The sequence below is a fragment of the Poecilia reticulata genome, chromosome 16 (assembly GCF_904066995.2).
Source record: "Poecilia reticulata chromosome 16, P_reticulata-male-v2, whole genome shotgun sequence".
Taxonomy (NCBI): domain Eukaryota; kingdom Metazoa; phylum Chordata; class Actinopteri; order Cyprinodontiformes; family Poeciliidae; genus Poecilia; species Poecilia reticulata.
The window spans coordinates 22,366,033-22,382,011 of NC_088845.1; the positions used below are offsets into that span (position 1 = coordinate 22,366,033).

The 15,979-nt window shown below is 38.6% G+C and overlaps 1 protein-coding gene across 3 annotated transcripts in view; it reads left to right on the forward strand.

Moving 5' to 3' along the window:
• The window catches only part of cdkal1 (CDK5 regulatory subunit associated protein 1-like 1), a 209,019-nt gene that overhangs the window by 70,274 nt on the left and 122,766 nt on the right, over window positions 1–15,979 (forward strand). For all 3 annotated transcript variants that reach the window (XM_081597191.1, XM_081597190.1, XM_081597192.1), the window contains exon 8: window positions 15,601–15,704. In XM_081597191.1, the coding sequence (XP_081453317.1) occupies window positions 15,601–15,704 (104 nt within the window). The remainder of the gene's footprint in view (window positions 1–15,600; window positions 15,705–15,979) is intronic.

Here is a 15,979-nt window from a genome sequence, read left to right on the forward strand (position 1 = left end):
GTTTTATTATTCTGATCATAGATTTATTGAAACTGTAATCTGTCATTGCTGTATTATACTGATGTAATTATGGGTGGAAATGTGTTCATTAAGTTTTCAACTAATCTCAGGAAATCTTTCTCAGCTTCAATCTTGAGTTTTTAGTCTTACTACTGAGGTAATACATGCATTTTACTTTAGTTATTTGAATTTTTTTCTGAACTTTTAAGCTGTACACAAGTTGCCTTGACATTCTTTACCTGACCTTGTGTTTTTAACAAGTGCTGGTTGTAACTCGTTTTCTTTCAAGGAGCAGAAATGAAAAGTCTTCTGTCAAGCAATTACAAAAACAGAAGTGGGAGAGAATGTTCTGATTTACTTCAGAAAAGTAGAATTACAGCAGAGCGAGGAGTGTTTACAATAGGATTTCTGGTCACGTACATACATGTGCAGGATTGTTGTAATGCTTGGATGCACACAATACACACAATCTACTTTGATTTTACACTTTAGCTCATGTTCAGCACATACAAACACATCTCTTCAAAAAAAAATAAAAAATCTTTACTTTAGCCCTGACACACGCTTGTATGCTTACTCCATTGCTTGCCTTCTCTCTCGATTTCTGTTTCTCTCTTATGCACCCACTCTCACAAACACAAACTTCTTCAAGCCTTGTACTATAGTGGTCTTTCATGCTGTTTATCAAACCAATGTATGGGTAGTTTTCGGCTCCAGTGGTCTGAACATTTTATTCCATTTCACTCTTCCCCATTACCAAACACAGAAACACTCAAATACATGCCTGAGACTTCACACCCATGCACACACAATGTTCCTCCAGTGTTCTCTCCACATGCACTCAACAGAAGAGACACTGATCTCCCCAGTATATCCAAAAGATTGATGTGTCTCCTTGGGCAAAATGAGATTCTGTGCCATTACAAGGTAATACAGTACACAACCCCTGAGTAACTGAATTAGTCCTACCGTGTCACAGCCAAATGAAGTTTGTACATAGACATGCACATGTAACCACAACTCATCATCTAATGCTCTTTTTGCACAATCTAGTTTTCGATATGCATCTTTTCAGGTGATAAATAGAGAACAATCATCATACCCAAGCCTCCTTCCACTGATCAGGTGTCTTCTGTGATGGTTTACAAATGTGTTCCAGTCTGAATGGGGAAATTTTTCTTTATGCAATCATTGCATCAGATTCAAAAGTGAACCATCAGTGTTTTGCAGGAATTATGGTTTAAATTACCCTATCTCAATTTGCATTTGTGCAAACCAAGCATGCACACTAAAAACACTAACTGTATAAACATGTGAGTGCTTATGTTAGGTGAGCTTCAGACCCCTTTTCTAATTTTTATTTCTGTTGTGTTACTGCTTGTTTATATTTTCTGGGTTTAAGTGTGTTTGTCATTTGAGACCAAAACAACATAAGTAGCCCTTTAAAAGATCATGAGTAGCTACATTTTTCTGAAATCATTTTGCCTTGTATTTTTCGTTCGATGAAAAGAACAAACTATAAATGTGTACCAGTACTTGTTGGTCCATACAAATGTAAATACAATTTTCAATGGGGAACTGTAAACATTACCTTAGTTTTAATCTGTGTGATCTGAATTTAAAACTAGAAATTATAAAGTGTAAACTTGCACAACTTTACACTTGTTCAAGTGTAAACAAATTATGCATGTGAGGAAACGTGCATCATTTGTTGTAAAGCTTTAACATTTTGTGTCTGTCGGAACCGCCTAAGATTTTTTATTCTATTACGGTTTTACAATTATGCATGTCAGTAATATATGTGGGCCTCTTGATGGAATGTAATTGCACTTGAGTCGCATACTTCATGTAAAGTTTATGCCAAAGGTCACATAAAGCAGTTGGAACATCAGAATAATGGAAAGAAAGAGACAAGTGAGGAAAATGTGGGTTAATCCAGAACAATATAGTCATTAATTTTCAATTATATAAACCTACACTTTGAAATAAAAAATATATAAATAAATTCAGTGCCCCTGTGAACAGAGTACTTATAGGGAACCACTGTATTTACCCATTTACCAAACTTAGTTTGGCAAAATATTAATGTTCATGTGGTCAAAACTTCAGAGGGGGAACAATATTTTGGTTCTTAAAGTGAGTTCTTGGGTAACATGAGATTAGATCAACTTTTCGATCCTAATATTCATGAACCCAGTTTATTTATTTTTTTACTAGAGAAAGTAACATCAAAAAAGCATTACATTTACAGCTACTAAGTCTGTAATGTAGAACCTCTTGTTTTTTGAGTAAATAAAATCTTATTGTTGGATGTAAACATCTGTCTAATGCTTATTCCAGCTGAAGGCCATAATACAGCTTGACAAATATTTATTTAAAACCGCTGTGAATAAGCAGCCACCAGAAAACCTGCTTTTCATTATAAACTTAACCAGACTTAAATGTGATGAATCTTTATATTTGACAATATCACACATTTCATTCCTTTAATATGACATCAGTTTTATTGAAAGGAGCAGACTTATTTTAGCTTGTCTTTGAGACTTATTACACGTCTGAATGTTAAGTACTGAAAATGTTGTACAGAAGCATCAGGAAAACCAGTGTAACATTGGTGGGATTTATCAGTCAACTAAAATATAAAGTGTTCAGTGCTGCAGTTGGGTTCATCAGCTGTTCAAGTTGTGGCATGTCTGTAAGTTCTGATCTTATCTCTGTGCAGCGTTTGTACTCGTTGTCAGTAACCCTGAAGGTTCAGCAATAAACATCTCACCATTCTTTTCCAGTAACAATGACCTGATTGATCTAGTACAAACAGAGTCTCTAAAGATCTGCCTACAGACAAAACAGGCAGTCGTGAAAACAGTTTCTATGTAGACTCGGAGTTGTGGTTTCACACACAAATGCACATGACCTTGCAGGCATTCCCAAGCTGCATTTTCTTGTCAAAACAACAAAGGGAGTTACTGTAGAAGTTGTTAAAAAACTGAGGGGAACATGAGGCACCCTTTTTAAAACGGCTCTTTCAGCGTCTAATACCACAAACATGAGACTCAAATTAGTAGGCTAGATGCAGCAGCTGAGTTTGAACACTGTGTGAAACAAACCCCAGCTACATATCAAACACACTCTACAGACAGCTGGAAGACAAAAATGTTGTAAAGATTTATTGACAAGTAGGGATTATGTCAAAAGTTTGTGAATTTTATCTATCTACATGTAAGCCCAGGATTACTTACTTTAAGTTTAAAGTAATTTATTAATGTTGCAAAATTTTCCCCCTGACTGAAAATAAAATTAACATTCTAACTTTGTCTTTTGCCACTTTTATATGTGCAGGTTTGACCTCTTTGTCCTAAACTTGGCAGAAAAACTTGGCTGTCTACCACACGTTTCCTCACATGCATCATTTGTCTTTTTGGCTGTCTTTGTATGCTCTTGCATAAAATATTATTTAAAATAATCTATTATCAGCCCATATGTCTCCTACATAGAAATAGTCTATTTGAATAAAATTTCCCATCAGGGAGGCCATTTATTTATTTATTTAGTTTGATCTGGAGTCATACTCTATAAAATTAAGAGTCAACTTGAATAATACGGGAATAATATAAAATCTGTAAAAAAGGAAAAAAGTGCTAAATCCTAAGAATTTGCTGGCAAAGTTAACAGCAAATCTTAACACTTCTAAAATGTAACCAGCTTGAAAATTACATGTAAAAATATGAAATAGTAAAATACAAACAATGATATTAAAAATAAAATCCCATTTTATTTGTTGAGCTCAATTTTTAGCATAACTAGCAATTAAAACATTGACTGACTTTTTTGGCGATCAAGCACTGAGATAATTTAGATCCAGTGTTATTCTAACCATTTTAGTGCTTTGCCACATGATGGGGGAATTAGTGGCAAATCAGTGAAATGTTAAAAAGCCAGGAAAATTATTTACAATTTTTGAGCAAAAAATAAATTAAATTCTAAAAATCCAAGGACATTTTGCATAATCTAGTATTCTATTTGCACTGACAATTAACATTTCTGTCTATACACTGTTGCGTTTCTCTTGGCAAATCTGAAGACTCGTACAAAATATAGTTTTTGCTTTAAAGTTGAGCCAAGTTAAGCTGTAAAAGAAGCTCTGAACATTAAACGATTGCTTTAATCCTAAATCCTTATTATGGCTTAATATATAAAAATACATACTTAATTTTGTTATTATTGGGGTATTTTGTATGCTTGCAGAGTGCGTATGTAATTTGAAGTAGGTTAAGCTGCCAAGTAATTTTTCTGAATTGGTAATCGTCTTCTATTCATTGCTCTTATTAGGTCTTCTCTCTATTGTGCTGGTATTCTTTGTTCCTTGACTCCACATTATTTAGCCACCTCCACTTTGACTTTGAGATGACACTAACAACAAACTTACAGGCTTTATGCATTGTTCAGATATATAATGGGAGTTTTAAGACATTGTTTGCTCATATACCCACTTCATCCGCCTCCAAGTCCCATCAATAAGCGAAGTGAATAATCTGTCTTTACAATTTGTAAAGTGCCCAGACTCCTCCGTACAGTCTAAGCTTTGTTTTCTTAATTACATTTTGAAGCTTGGACAATGCAAACCCCATAAACACATGCATTCTCTTTTTTTAATACACCAATGGCACAATTTGTTTATGCATAATGCACGTTTCTAATTAATGTGTAGATACTAAATGCTTATCAGAATGAAAACATTTTTCTTGCTCCACTCACTTCCAGTGCATCTCTTTAAGATTTTGCATAAGTGAAGTTATGCAGAGAAGAAAATACTCTTGTGTATGAGCCTGTGTGTCAAGGGAGCTTTGCAAGGAGTGCACATGGAGAAATACCCAGAGTTTTGTTTCTTTGTTACACTTTGAAGGCTACAGTAACACAATGGCCTTTGTCTAAAATTACCTACATACGGGACTCAGATAGACCTGGGAAGTAGCCTTTTACATTCTTACACATTAATGAATTACTCTGATGTCAGCTGCAGGAGCCCCCTCTACGGTTTAATTAACAGGAACGAAACAGAAGGGTTAGGACAGGTACAAAGTAGGAAAGGGATGGTAGCTAATAAGGTGGTGGTGGAGTACTTTGAGTTTGAAGTGTACTTGATAAGATTTTGAAAAATTGTAAAACACATAGTCTTAGACATTACAGACAAATGTTTAAAGCAAAACGTTCAGCTCTGGTGTTGATCTTTCTTTATTTATTATCTCCTGCTTCAAATGAAAATCCACTTTAGAAAACTGTTAAAGTGTAGAAATGTAGTCTTTCATGTTGACGTCGGAAGAGATGAGAAAACAAATATATCGCTGTACTTTATTTCTTTACTGTGTGGCTAGCTCCATGGCTAGCTCACTGTCTCTTACTCTGCAGTTGTGGAGTCACAATGTCTGGGAACATGAGCGCCCCCAGTGATGAGGCAAGAAAACTGCCTGCCTCACCTCGAATCTGTTCTCTGCTGTTTCTGATTGCTCCTCCGCACACAAAACACGATACACACACAGTTGGTGACAAAAAACGCAGCACATTATATACATAAGCTAAATTATGGAAAATCAGTCCATATATTAAATGTTTCTTAGCCATTTTATTGCTGGTGTACAGACAGGACGAACCTGCTCCCATAGAACGGCAGCCATTGCAGTTAGCGAGAGGTTGCGTAATCCCAGGTGAGGCTGAGCTCGCTGCTGCCTCTCCTGCTTCGTTTCTGAGCATTTGAATGGGAAAATGCGAAAATCCAGTGATTTTAAAGAAAAAACTAATCAGAATGGGTTAAGCCAAGTAAAAAATAGATACTTTATAGTACAAACCACAGGGTGAAAATGGCAATATTTTTTTATTTTATTATTATATATTATTTTTCTATGAAGCCTCCCCTGACCACACGTCACTGGTACAATAAAAAAGTTTAATGTTTCCCCTCCCAGAACAAAAAACACACATCCGTTTTTGCCCCCTGAATCCCCCTGGATCTGCATGAAATGGTTCGTTCCTGCTTGGAGCTTCACAGTGACGTCAGCAGCTACAGTCGGTAGAAGCTGCAGCTGAATACAGCGGCGACTGTGGCCAGTGATGCAACTACACATTATTCAGGTGTATGTGAAAACATAAATAGCTGCAGTGTGTAACCTTTACATAAATATTTTTTTCACATATTTTTTAAAAACCTTTTTAAAAACCTTATGTTGTGACAGTTTGGTATGAGAGGTAAAATGTGAAAAATCTATTTCCTCTGCCTTCTCTCACTGCTAAAAACAACCAGTCAGAGGCAGGAGAGTTTTAGTGCTGCCAATCACAATCTCATGTGGTGCTGCTCATCCTTCCTCCTCCTCAATTTGTGCCGTGCTGCAGCTAGCATAGCACAGAGCTGTGCAGATTCAAACTGTGAATGCTCAGTTTAGTTAGCATAGCTACCAGTAAACGGTTTCTTGTAATGATAAGTTGTTTCTCCACCATTAGCACATTTAGCAGTGAGTGAATGAGGATAATTGACAGGGCTAAGACCCTCCTACTGGTTCTGATTGGTTGTTTTAGTCAGAATGGTGCAATAATTTGCCTAGCAATAGTAATTCAGGAAGGAAATGGAGGAGATTGATTGTTTTCACAGATTATCTATCTCATAACAAACTATCACATTGTGACAACTTTAACAAATACGGAGAAAACATATTTTTTATTAAAGTTATATACTGCAGCTTGAATAAAATGCAACTACATAGCATTTTTTAGAAGTCTGGATTTCTTTATGTGTAGTTGCACGTTGCTTTTGACTGTTGCTCATGTGGAGAGACATTTCAGTATCTAAAACTAATAGATAAAATTTAAGCAACCTACTTGCATATTGGATGTGGACTGTTGGATGTTAAATTCATGAGCAGTAAATATTGTTCCAATTATCACTATTGAACCAAAGAAAGCAAGGCAGATGAAGCCTTTGGATTTGTGACACTTTTTATGGGTCAAATAGACTCAAAAAATTGTAACAGACAAATTGCTGTTGCTGGGGGGCCCTGGGCGGGCGGGGGGGGCCCCCTGACAAATTTTTTGTCAAGGGGGCCCAAGATTTCTGACAGCACCCCTGATAATAACTTTTATGGTACCTTACCTTTCATTTGTTTGGAGGTATTGTTAGCACAGAGACTACAAAAAACATGCCACATGCAGGACAAAAAAAGCAAAAACTCAAAAGTATTCCAAGGTGTTAAACAGCATAAAAACTGTTAAACTACCCAATTTCAAAATGGCCACTGCCTTGTTTCCTCCGTGACAGCCCTGAAACTGGATGATTGATTGCCAAAGCAGGACCTAAAACATTCACTGTGAAACACAACGGACATTTTATATTGTAATTCTCAAATCTGCCACAGTATGGAGCGGTTTCTCCCCCTGTGGAGAAAAATTAATAAAAAGCTGAATATTATAAAAAGTATGAAGGTTATGAATACCCAGAGATATAAACAAACAGGTGTTATGTCCATCTGTCATACCTCGTCAATCCAGCATACCTCATGGAAATGCGCATTCCCACATCGATGTTACGTTTCTTTTAAATCCGTCATACATGTAAAAGTTTCATTTTGTGTGTTTTATTTCTCAGAAGTTTACGGTAAATAAAAAAATTAAAATGAGAAAAATCTAGTTAGTTCCACGCAGTGTCCAGAAAGTGGTGTTGTTCTGCTTGTTGCCTAACAGCTTCGGTCAGCATCCAGCGTTATTCATGTGCTATTTTTAGGACATATTCAGCATCCAGCGTTATTCATGTGCTATCTTTAGGACATATTCAGCATCCAGCGTTAATCATGCTTTTTTTTTAGGCCATATTCCGTGCAGTTTTTTTTAAATAAATATTGAAATATTTAAAAGGTAGATTAGCTATAGGGACAAAATATCCTGTGGGAGACCAAATTTGTAGTCAAACAGTGTTTGTAGTAATAGTGACACTAAATGGTATTAATGTCTCGTTTACAGTTTGGTAACGATATTGGAAACAGCAAAAGTCATTTGTTAATATGTTTGATTAACATAGGAGCTTAATTAAATAAAATGTACCTTAAATGTCTGAGAAACATAACACACAGGTATGACGGATTTATGAGAAATCTGCTGAGTAAGCAGTATGTGACGTAACATGGATGTGCGCATTACCATAAGGTATGCTGGATTGACGGGTATGACAGATAGCCAGAACACCTGTTCTAGGAGAGCAAGCTAAATGGCATAAAAGTTGAATGGTGAAAACGGCATAAAGTATGCAGAAGAAGAGGAGGAACTATGGTTCCCTGGCCCCCTGTTCTGGCGAAGCTGTGCAGGTCACTTCCAGTTCAAACTTGTGGAAATAATGTATTTAGTGCCCACAGATTCTCTTTTCTCATAGCTATGCTCACTGTGCGCTATTATTAAACCTAGCAACAGTTGCCATGCTGCTGATAATGATGTCATCAGCATGATGTCATCAGCATGACTTCAAATGATGTCTGTGTCATAAGCCCTTCAAATGATGACTCTATGATGTCATAGAGTCCATGACTCTATGACATCATAGAGTCGTGGAGTCAGTTACTTCTCCGGTCAGAAAGATCAGAAAGACTTTTTTCCTACCAAAGACTTGTAGTCAATTGAAAACTGAGTGAAGATTATTTTTTAGCAATGAAGATGTGTGAGAAAAATTCACAGAATCAAGTTGATGTGAGACCTAAGGTCCCTTTTTGGGAAGAAGAAGAAAAAAGGTGGTTAAACACAGTCCAGCAAAGACGAACTATCCTGGATTACAGCAAAACGAACTTCCTCGATGGACTTCTCTGGCAGGTGATTGAAAAGGCTGCAGACGGACCAACTCTGCATATCGTGAGGGAAACTTTTTGGGAGGAACATCTGGAAGTTTTGGGCTTACTTCTAAGAAAAACAGGATACATAAATGTGGACATACTCTCAGCGGTCTCAGAAGAACTGAGTGAACGGATTTTCCAAAGCCTTGCTAAAGATGAATTCCACTTTGCTTCTGGGCTGCATTTAATTGGACTTCTTGATTATCCAGCAGGCCGTGAAGTAATAGTGGAAAAATTCAAACATCACCTGGAGAATCCTTTTCCTCAAAGGAAAATGTTTTTGGATACAAAACAAAAGATCAGAAAGACCTTCTTTCCTTCTGAGGAGGACCTGTATTCAAATGAAAACTGCCTGAGTGAAGATTATACTCAGGCAGGCATGGACCCTGAACAATTTTTGAGGGATGGAAGACGGATCGGTTTCAAACGTGGAACCGAAGAGCAAAGAAGACATTTGGTAGACAAGATTCTTGGGCGGTTCATTTATAAGTCCTGTCTTAAATCTAGATTTGGTGCAGACAAAAAGAAGCAGATCAACCTTGTTCACAAGAAGCTATTTCCGAAACTGTGGGAAGAGGTAAAGGACATAGATTTTGTCGTTTTTGACGAGATAGAAGAAAAACATTGCCAGGACATCTTTCAATTACTGTGCGGCAATAGCAAGACAGCTAAAAAAATTCTGTTCAAGATGATGAAAAATGGCAACAGAATAGTGATCCACAAGCTGATAGAAAGCTTCAAGAAAACACTTTCAAGTCCAAGAAAGGTTCATCTAAAGAGAGCCCTTCTCAAAAAGACCTGGAGGTGGATGCAACACGCTTTCTGCTGTGGAGACAGTTCAGACGACCGTGAAATTCTAGGAGGCTCTCAATATGACTCGGTACTGGACTCAGTGTCGGATCTGGATGCTGACTTGGAACAGGACTCAGAGTCGGAACTGGACTCAGACAATGACTCAGAACCGGACTCTGAGTCGGGAGTGGACTCCAACTCGGAACCGGACTCCGAGGCTGGACCGGCCTCAGAGTTGGGACAGACCTCAGAGTCAAGACCTGCTTCCGAGCCTGGACCTGCTTCCGAGCCTGGACCTGCCTCCGAGCCTGGACCTGCCTCAGAGTCAGGACCTGTCTCCGAGCCTGGACCTGCCTCCGAGCCAGGACCTGCCTCCGAGCCAGGACCTGCCTCCGAGCCGGGACCCTCAGAGTCGGAATCCGCCTCAGAGTCGGAATCCGCCTCAGAGTTGGGACCCACCTCCGAGCCTGGACCCGCCTCAGAGTCGGAACCCGCCTCAGAGTCGGGACCCGCCTCAGAGTCGGGACCCGCCTCAGAGTCGGAACCCGCCTCGGAGTCGGAACCCGCCTCGGAGTCGGAGCCCGCCTCGGAGTCGGGGCCCGCCTCGGAGTCGGAACCCGCCTCTGAGTCGGAACCCGCCTCAGAGTCGGAACCCGCCTCAGAGTCGGTACCCGCCTCAGAGCCTGTACCCGCCTCGGAGTCGGTGCCCGCCTCGGCGTCGGTGCCCGTCTCGGAGTCGGTGCCCGCCTCGTCGTCGGTGCCCGCCTCGTCGTCGGTGCCCGCCTCGTCGTCGGTGCCCGCCTCGGAGTCGGGGCCCGCCTCGGAGTCGGGGCCCGCCACGGAGTCGGTGCCCGCCTCGGAGTCGGTGCCCGCCACGGAGTCGGGGCCCGCCACAGAGTCGGTACCCGCCTCGGAGTCGGTGCCCGCCTCGGAGTCGGTGCCCGCCTCGGAGTCGGTGCCCGCCACGGAGTCGGGGCCCGCCACACAGTCGGGGCCCGTCACGGAGTCGGGGCCCGTCACAGAGTCGGAACCCGCCTCAGAGACGGGGCCAGCCTCAGAGTCGGAACCCGCCTCAGAGTCGGGATCCGCCTCCGAGCCTGGACCCGTCACAGAGTCGGGGCCCGCCTCAGAGTCTGGGCCCGTCACAGAGTCTGGGCCCGTCACAGAGTCGGGGCCCGTCACAGAGTCGGGGCCCGACACAGAGTCGGGGGCCGTCACAGAGTCGGGGCCCGTCACAGAGTCGGGGGCCGTCTCAGAGTCGGGGCCCGCCTCAGAGTCGGGACCGGCCTTTCAGTCCCTAAGTGTCAGAATCGTCCTCCAATTGGGACCGGTCTCTGAGTCTGGATACAGCAACACAGGTAACACACCAACGAACAAGACATGACACACCTGGGAAGCAATGAACAGGGAAGACAGGACAGGAACAGGACTAATCACAGAAAACCTGAAAATAACGACAGAAAAACACGGATAACAACAATACCCCCCTCAAGGGCGGCTAACAGATGCCCAAAAAGGTCCAACAAAAAACAACCCAACAAGGTGGGCGGAGAACCAGGAGGCGGACACCTCAAAGGAGATCTGGCGGGCGGCACAGGAAGCGGAGTTGTGGAGGCAGGCGGCACAGGAAGCGGAGTTGTGGAGGCAGGCGGCGCAGGAAGCGGAGTCGTGGAGGCGGGCGGCGCAGGAAGCGGAGTCGTGGAGGCGGGCGGCGCCGGCACAGGAAGAGGACCCTAGGAGGCTCTGGAAGACCTGGAGGCGTCTGCTCTGGAGCACAGGGAAGCGGAAACTCTGGAGTGTGCGTGCGCGCGTGTGTGTGTGTGTATTTATGTATGTGTGCGTGGGGGTGTGTGTGTGTATTTATGTATGTGTGCGTGGGGGTGTGTGTGTGTGTTTATGTATGTATGCGTGTGGGTGTGTTTATGTATGTATGTGTGTGGGTGTGTTTATGTATGTGTATCTATCTATCTATCTATCTATCTATCTATCTATCTATCTATCTATCTATCTATCTATCTATCTATCTATCTATCTATCTATCTATCTATCTATCTATCTATCTATATATATATAGATATAGATGTATAGATATATATGTATAGATAAATCTATAATCTATTAATCCTATCTATATATTTTTATAGATTTATTTATAGATGTATAAATAAATATATATCTAAATATATAGATATAGATAAATAAATATATCCATCCATCCATCCATCCAATTATATATATATATATATATATATATATATATATATATATATATATATATATATATATATATATATATGAATAAATATATATATAATATATTAATCTTTCTATATATATATATATATATATATATATATATATATATATATATATATATGTATAGATACATCCATAATCTATTAATCCTTCTATATATTTTTATAGATTTATTTATAGATGGATAAATAAATATATACCTAAATATATAGATAGATAAATAAATCCATCCATCCATCCAATTATATATATCTATCTATCTATATATATATATATATATATATATATATATATATATATATATATATATATATATATATATATATATATATATGTATAGATATAAATGTATAGATAAATATATAATCTATTAATCCTATCTATATATTTTTATAGATTTATTTATAGATGTATAAATAAATATATATCAAAATATATAGATATAGATAAATAAATATATCCATCCATCCATCCATCCAATTATATATATATATATATATATATATATATATATATATATATATATATATATATATTTATAGATGAATAAATATATCTATAATCTATTAATCCTTCGATCTATATATATAGATTTTTATATATACATATATATATATTAGATATATATGTATAGATAAATCTATAATCTATTAATCCTTCTATATATTTTTATAGATTTATTTATAGATGGATAAATAAATATATACCTAAATATATAGATAGATAAATAAATCCATCCATCCAATTTTATATATATATATATATATATATATATATATATATATATATATATATATATTCATCCTATCTATATATAATTATAGATTTATTTATAGATGAATGAATCTATATCTAAATGTATATGTGTAAAAAAAATTCCCTTCTCCTACCCCTCCGCGGGTAGTCTCTCTCTCTCTCTCTCTCTCTCTCTCTCTCTCTCTCTCTCTCTCTCTCTCCCCCTCTCTCTCTCTCTCTCTCTCTCTCTCTTTCATCCTCTGAGCTCGGGTCCTCTTCCAGAGGCCTGGTAGCTTGAGGGTTCTCCTCCAGTATCTTGGCTGTGCCTAATACTGCACATTTCTGGACTGAGATGTCTGATGCTGTTCCTGGGATCTTTTTTAGCCACTGCTCCAGTTTTGGGGTGACTGCCCCGAGGGCCCCGATGACCACAGGCACCACTGTGGTCTTCACCTTCCAGGTCTTTTCCAGTTCCTCTCTGAGGCCCTGGTATTTATCCAGTTTCTTGTGCTCCTTTTTCCTGATGTTATAATCACTTGGTATTGCTACATCCAACACAACGGCTTTCCTCTGTTTATCCACCACCACAATGTCCGGTTGCCATTACCATGTTGTCTGTCTGGATCTGGAAGTCCCACAGGATCTTAGCACGGTCATTCTCCACCACCTTTGGGGGTGTTCCCCATTCTTATCTCAGGGCTTCCATTCCATATTCTACAAAGATGTTCCTGTACACTATGCCCGCCACTTGGTTATTTTGTTCCATGTACGCTTTCCCTACCAGCATCTTGCACCCTGCAAGATGTTGACAGGCCCTATGTATGTATGTATGATTTTAATATTACATCTCCAAATCTGACAATAATATGGTACTTCAGGGATATAACTAATAAAAAAGGAATCAAATAGACAGTTATTGTCTATTTGTATATATATTGTATGTATATATATATATATATATATATATATATATATATATATATATATAAAAATTTGTATTTTTTATTTCAACTTTAGTACACCTTAGGTACTATGTCCATGTCAGCTTCTTAATGTTGATTTGGTGTATCAGAACAATAACTGTCTATTTGATTCCTTTTTTATTAGTTATATCCCTGAAGTACCATATTATTGTCAGATTTGGAGATGTAATATTAAAATCACATACCTTCCAGAGCAGAATATGATTAGAGTATTGGTTAAGTGCAAGATGCTCTTCTGCAGCCCAGCTTGAACACAAGACAAGCTTATGTCAGAGAGATTGATGATGTTCCACTCACTCACTAGGTCTTAAAGTGTTGACTAGCTTTTGCAGCTTGTTGAACCTTATGAAAAAGCCAGATCCACTGTGTTGTTGTGATACTGGACAAATGTTTAGCAGCAGTGCACTCACACAGCCATATGAGCAAACGTCCACATAATTGATGCAAATACACACACTGACAACCAAGCCTCTGACTGTCTCTTGAGATTAATGTTGGTGTGATCCACTCAGCAAGGGCTGATCACATTAGAATGGATGTACCCCCGGTGGTGTGTGTGCATGCTTGTACACAGGACCCCATCTGTCTGTGTTTTCTCCACAGTTAGGTTCTGTGACCTAGCTTCCATCTTCAGTGCTCTCGGCTAGGATCAACCAATACCCTTAGAGTGGGTGTTGTCGATCTCATTTTCATTGTGGGCCATATCAAGATCACAAATGTCCTCAGTAGGCCGGTTGTGATAAAATGCATCGATAAAACTAACCCGTACAAATACAATAAGTTGCTGTCTGCATTTGAGGAATATTTCTTAAAATTAAAATGTTGAACATCTTTTCACATTGACGCAATTTGCCAGCATCCAGATAAAAATTGCTTTGATTCGATTGATAAAATAATAATTCTAGGTTCTGTTGTGTTGTGCGTAATATATATATATATGTTTTCTATTGGGGATTCTTATGAAAACCACTGATACATAAGATGTTCTGCTTATGCAACAACACTGTTTAAGTCAATCCACTGCATAGCTTATTCAACAACAAACCACAGCTAGAATCTAAGTTGAATGTTGACTATATTTATAAATGAACTCCTGTAAGGAACAGATTGTTTTTGAGCCCAGTGTGACAAATTTGAGGTCATCATTGCAAATGCTCTATATATAAATAGTTCAACATTCTGTTACTTTTTAGCCGACTTACATTCTTAGAGAAATAAAACAACCTTTATTTGAAGCAAATAAAGGGTTATTTGAAACAAAGATCTACCCCAGACTCCATACACTGCTATCATTCTACATCTTAGTGTGAGACAGTAATTTTTATTATTTTCAATTTTCTTTTTCCTGCTTCATTCTTCAGCTTCTGTCTTTTCACGGTCAATTAAAATTAAGCTTCTCTATTTTCGCAACACAGAACAATGCATTGAGTCAAGGCTTTCCACTGTTCCCTCAAAGACAGCTGTCTGTGGTCCTTTTGAAAGGAGCTAAAGTCTTTACGATGGTTTTATGAGGAAAAGGACAGTTTTGACTCCGGTTTTACGAGTGGTGAGGCTGATCTGTTGACTCAAAATCAAGTATTTTCATTTAGGTTTCTTCCCTTAATTGTTTACTTGCAGTTTCAATTTGTTTTCATGAACATTTGCAATGATGTTCGATAAATTTTTGTCATGTTTTGTTTTTAACTTTCTATTCAGAAGATGAATCATCATTGTTTTGCTTTGTTTCCTTACATTTTATATTGTCTGTATATTATATGTTTTGTTTTTTGATTGTATTTGTCAAACACTTTAAATCCTCAATCTTAAAATGGAGCTGTGCGTGTATATTTTGCTTACTTAAGCTGTAGCAAATTCAGCTAAGCACCAAGTGCTTGTTAATCTAACTCAGCCAATGATGGACTTTGTACTTTTTTTTTAATAATGCATATTTCAATGTAATGATGAGCCATTTTTCTACTTTGCTCATGTTGGTCCAGGTGTCTGAATGCATGTACGTACTGCAAGACAAAACATGCTCGAGGAGACCTGGCCAGCTATCCCATAGAGGAGCTTGTGGAACGAGCTAGGCAGTCTTTCCAGGGTGAGTATCTTAATTTGACTCTACACATACAATCACCATGTCTCTTAGAATGTTGGTATTTAATAATCTTTCATTTATTATTATAAAATCATTCAGTAGAGATGGTAATAGGAAAGTTTCAGAAAATACACAACTAGTAATTACTGTCTGAACACGTAGACACGAACATGTCAAGGGTATCTATGTTCTTGGAAAGAGCATAGAGGGGTAGTTTGATTTATAATTTAGCGTGTGCCCATGAGTGTTGCTCTTGGTTTGCTGTGCAATTGCAGCAT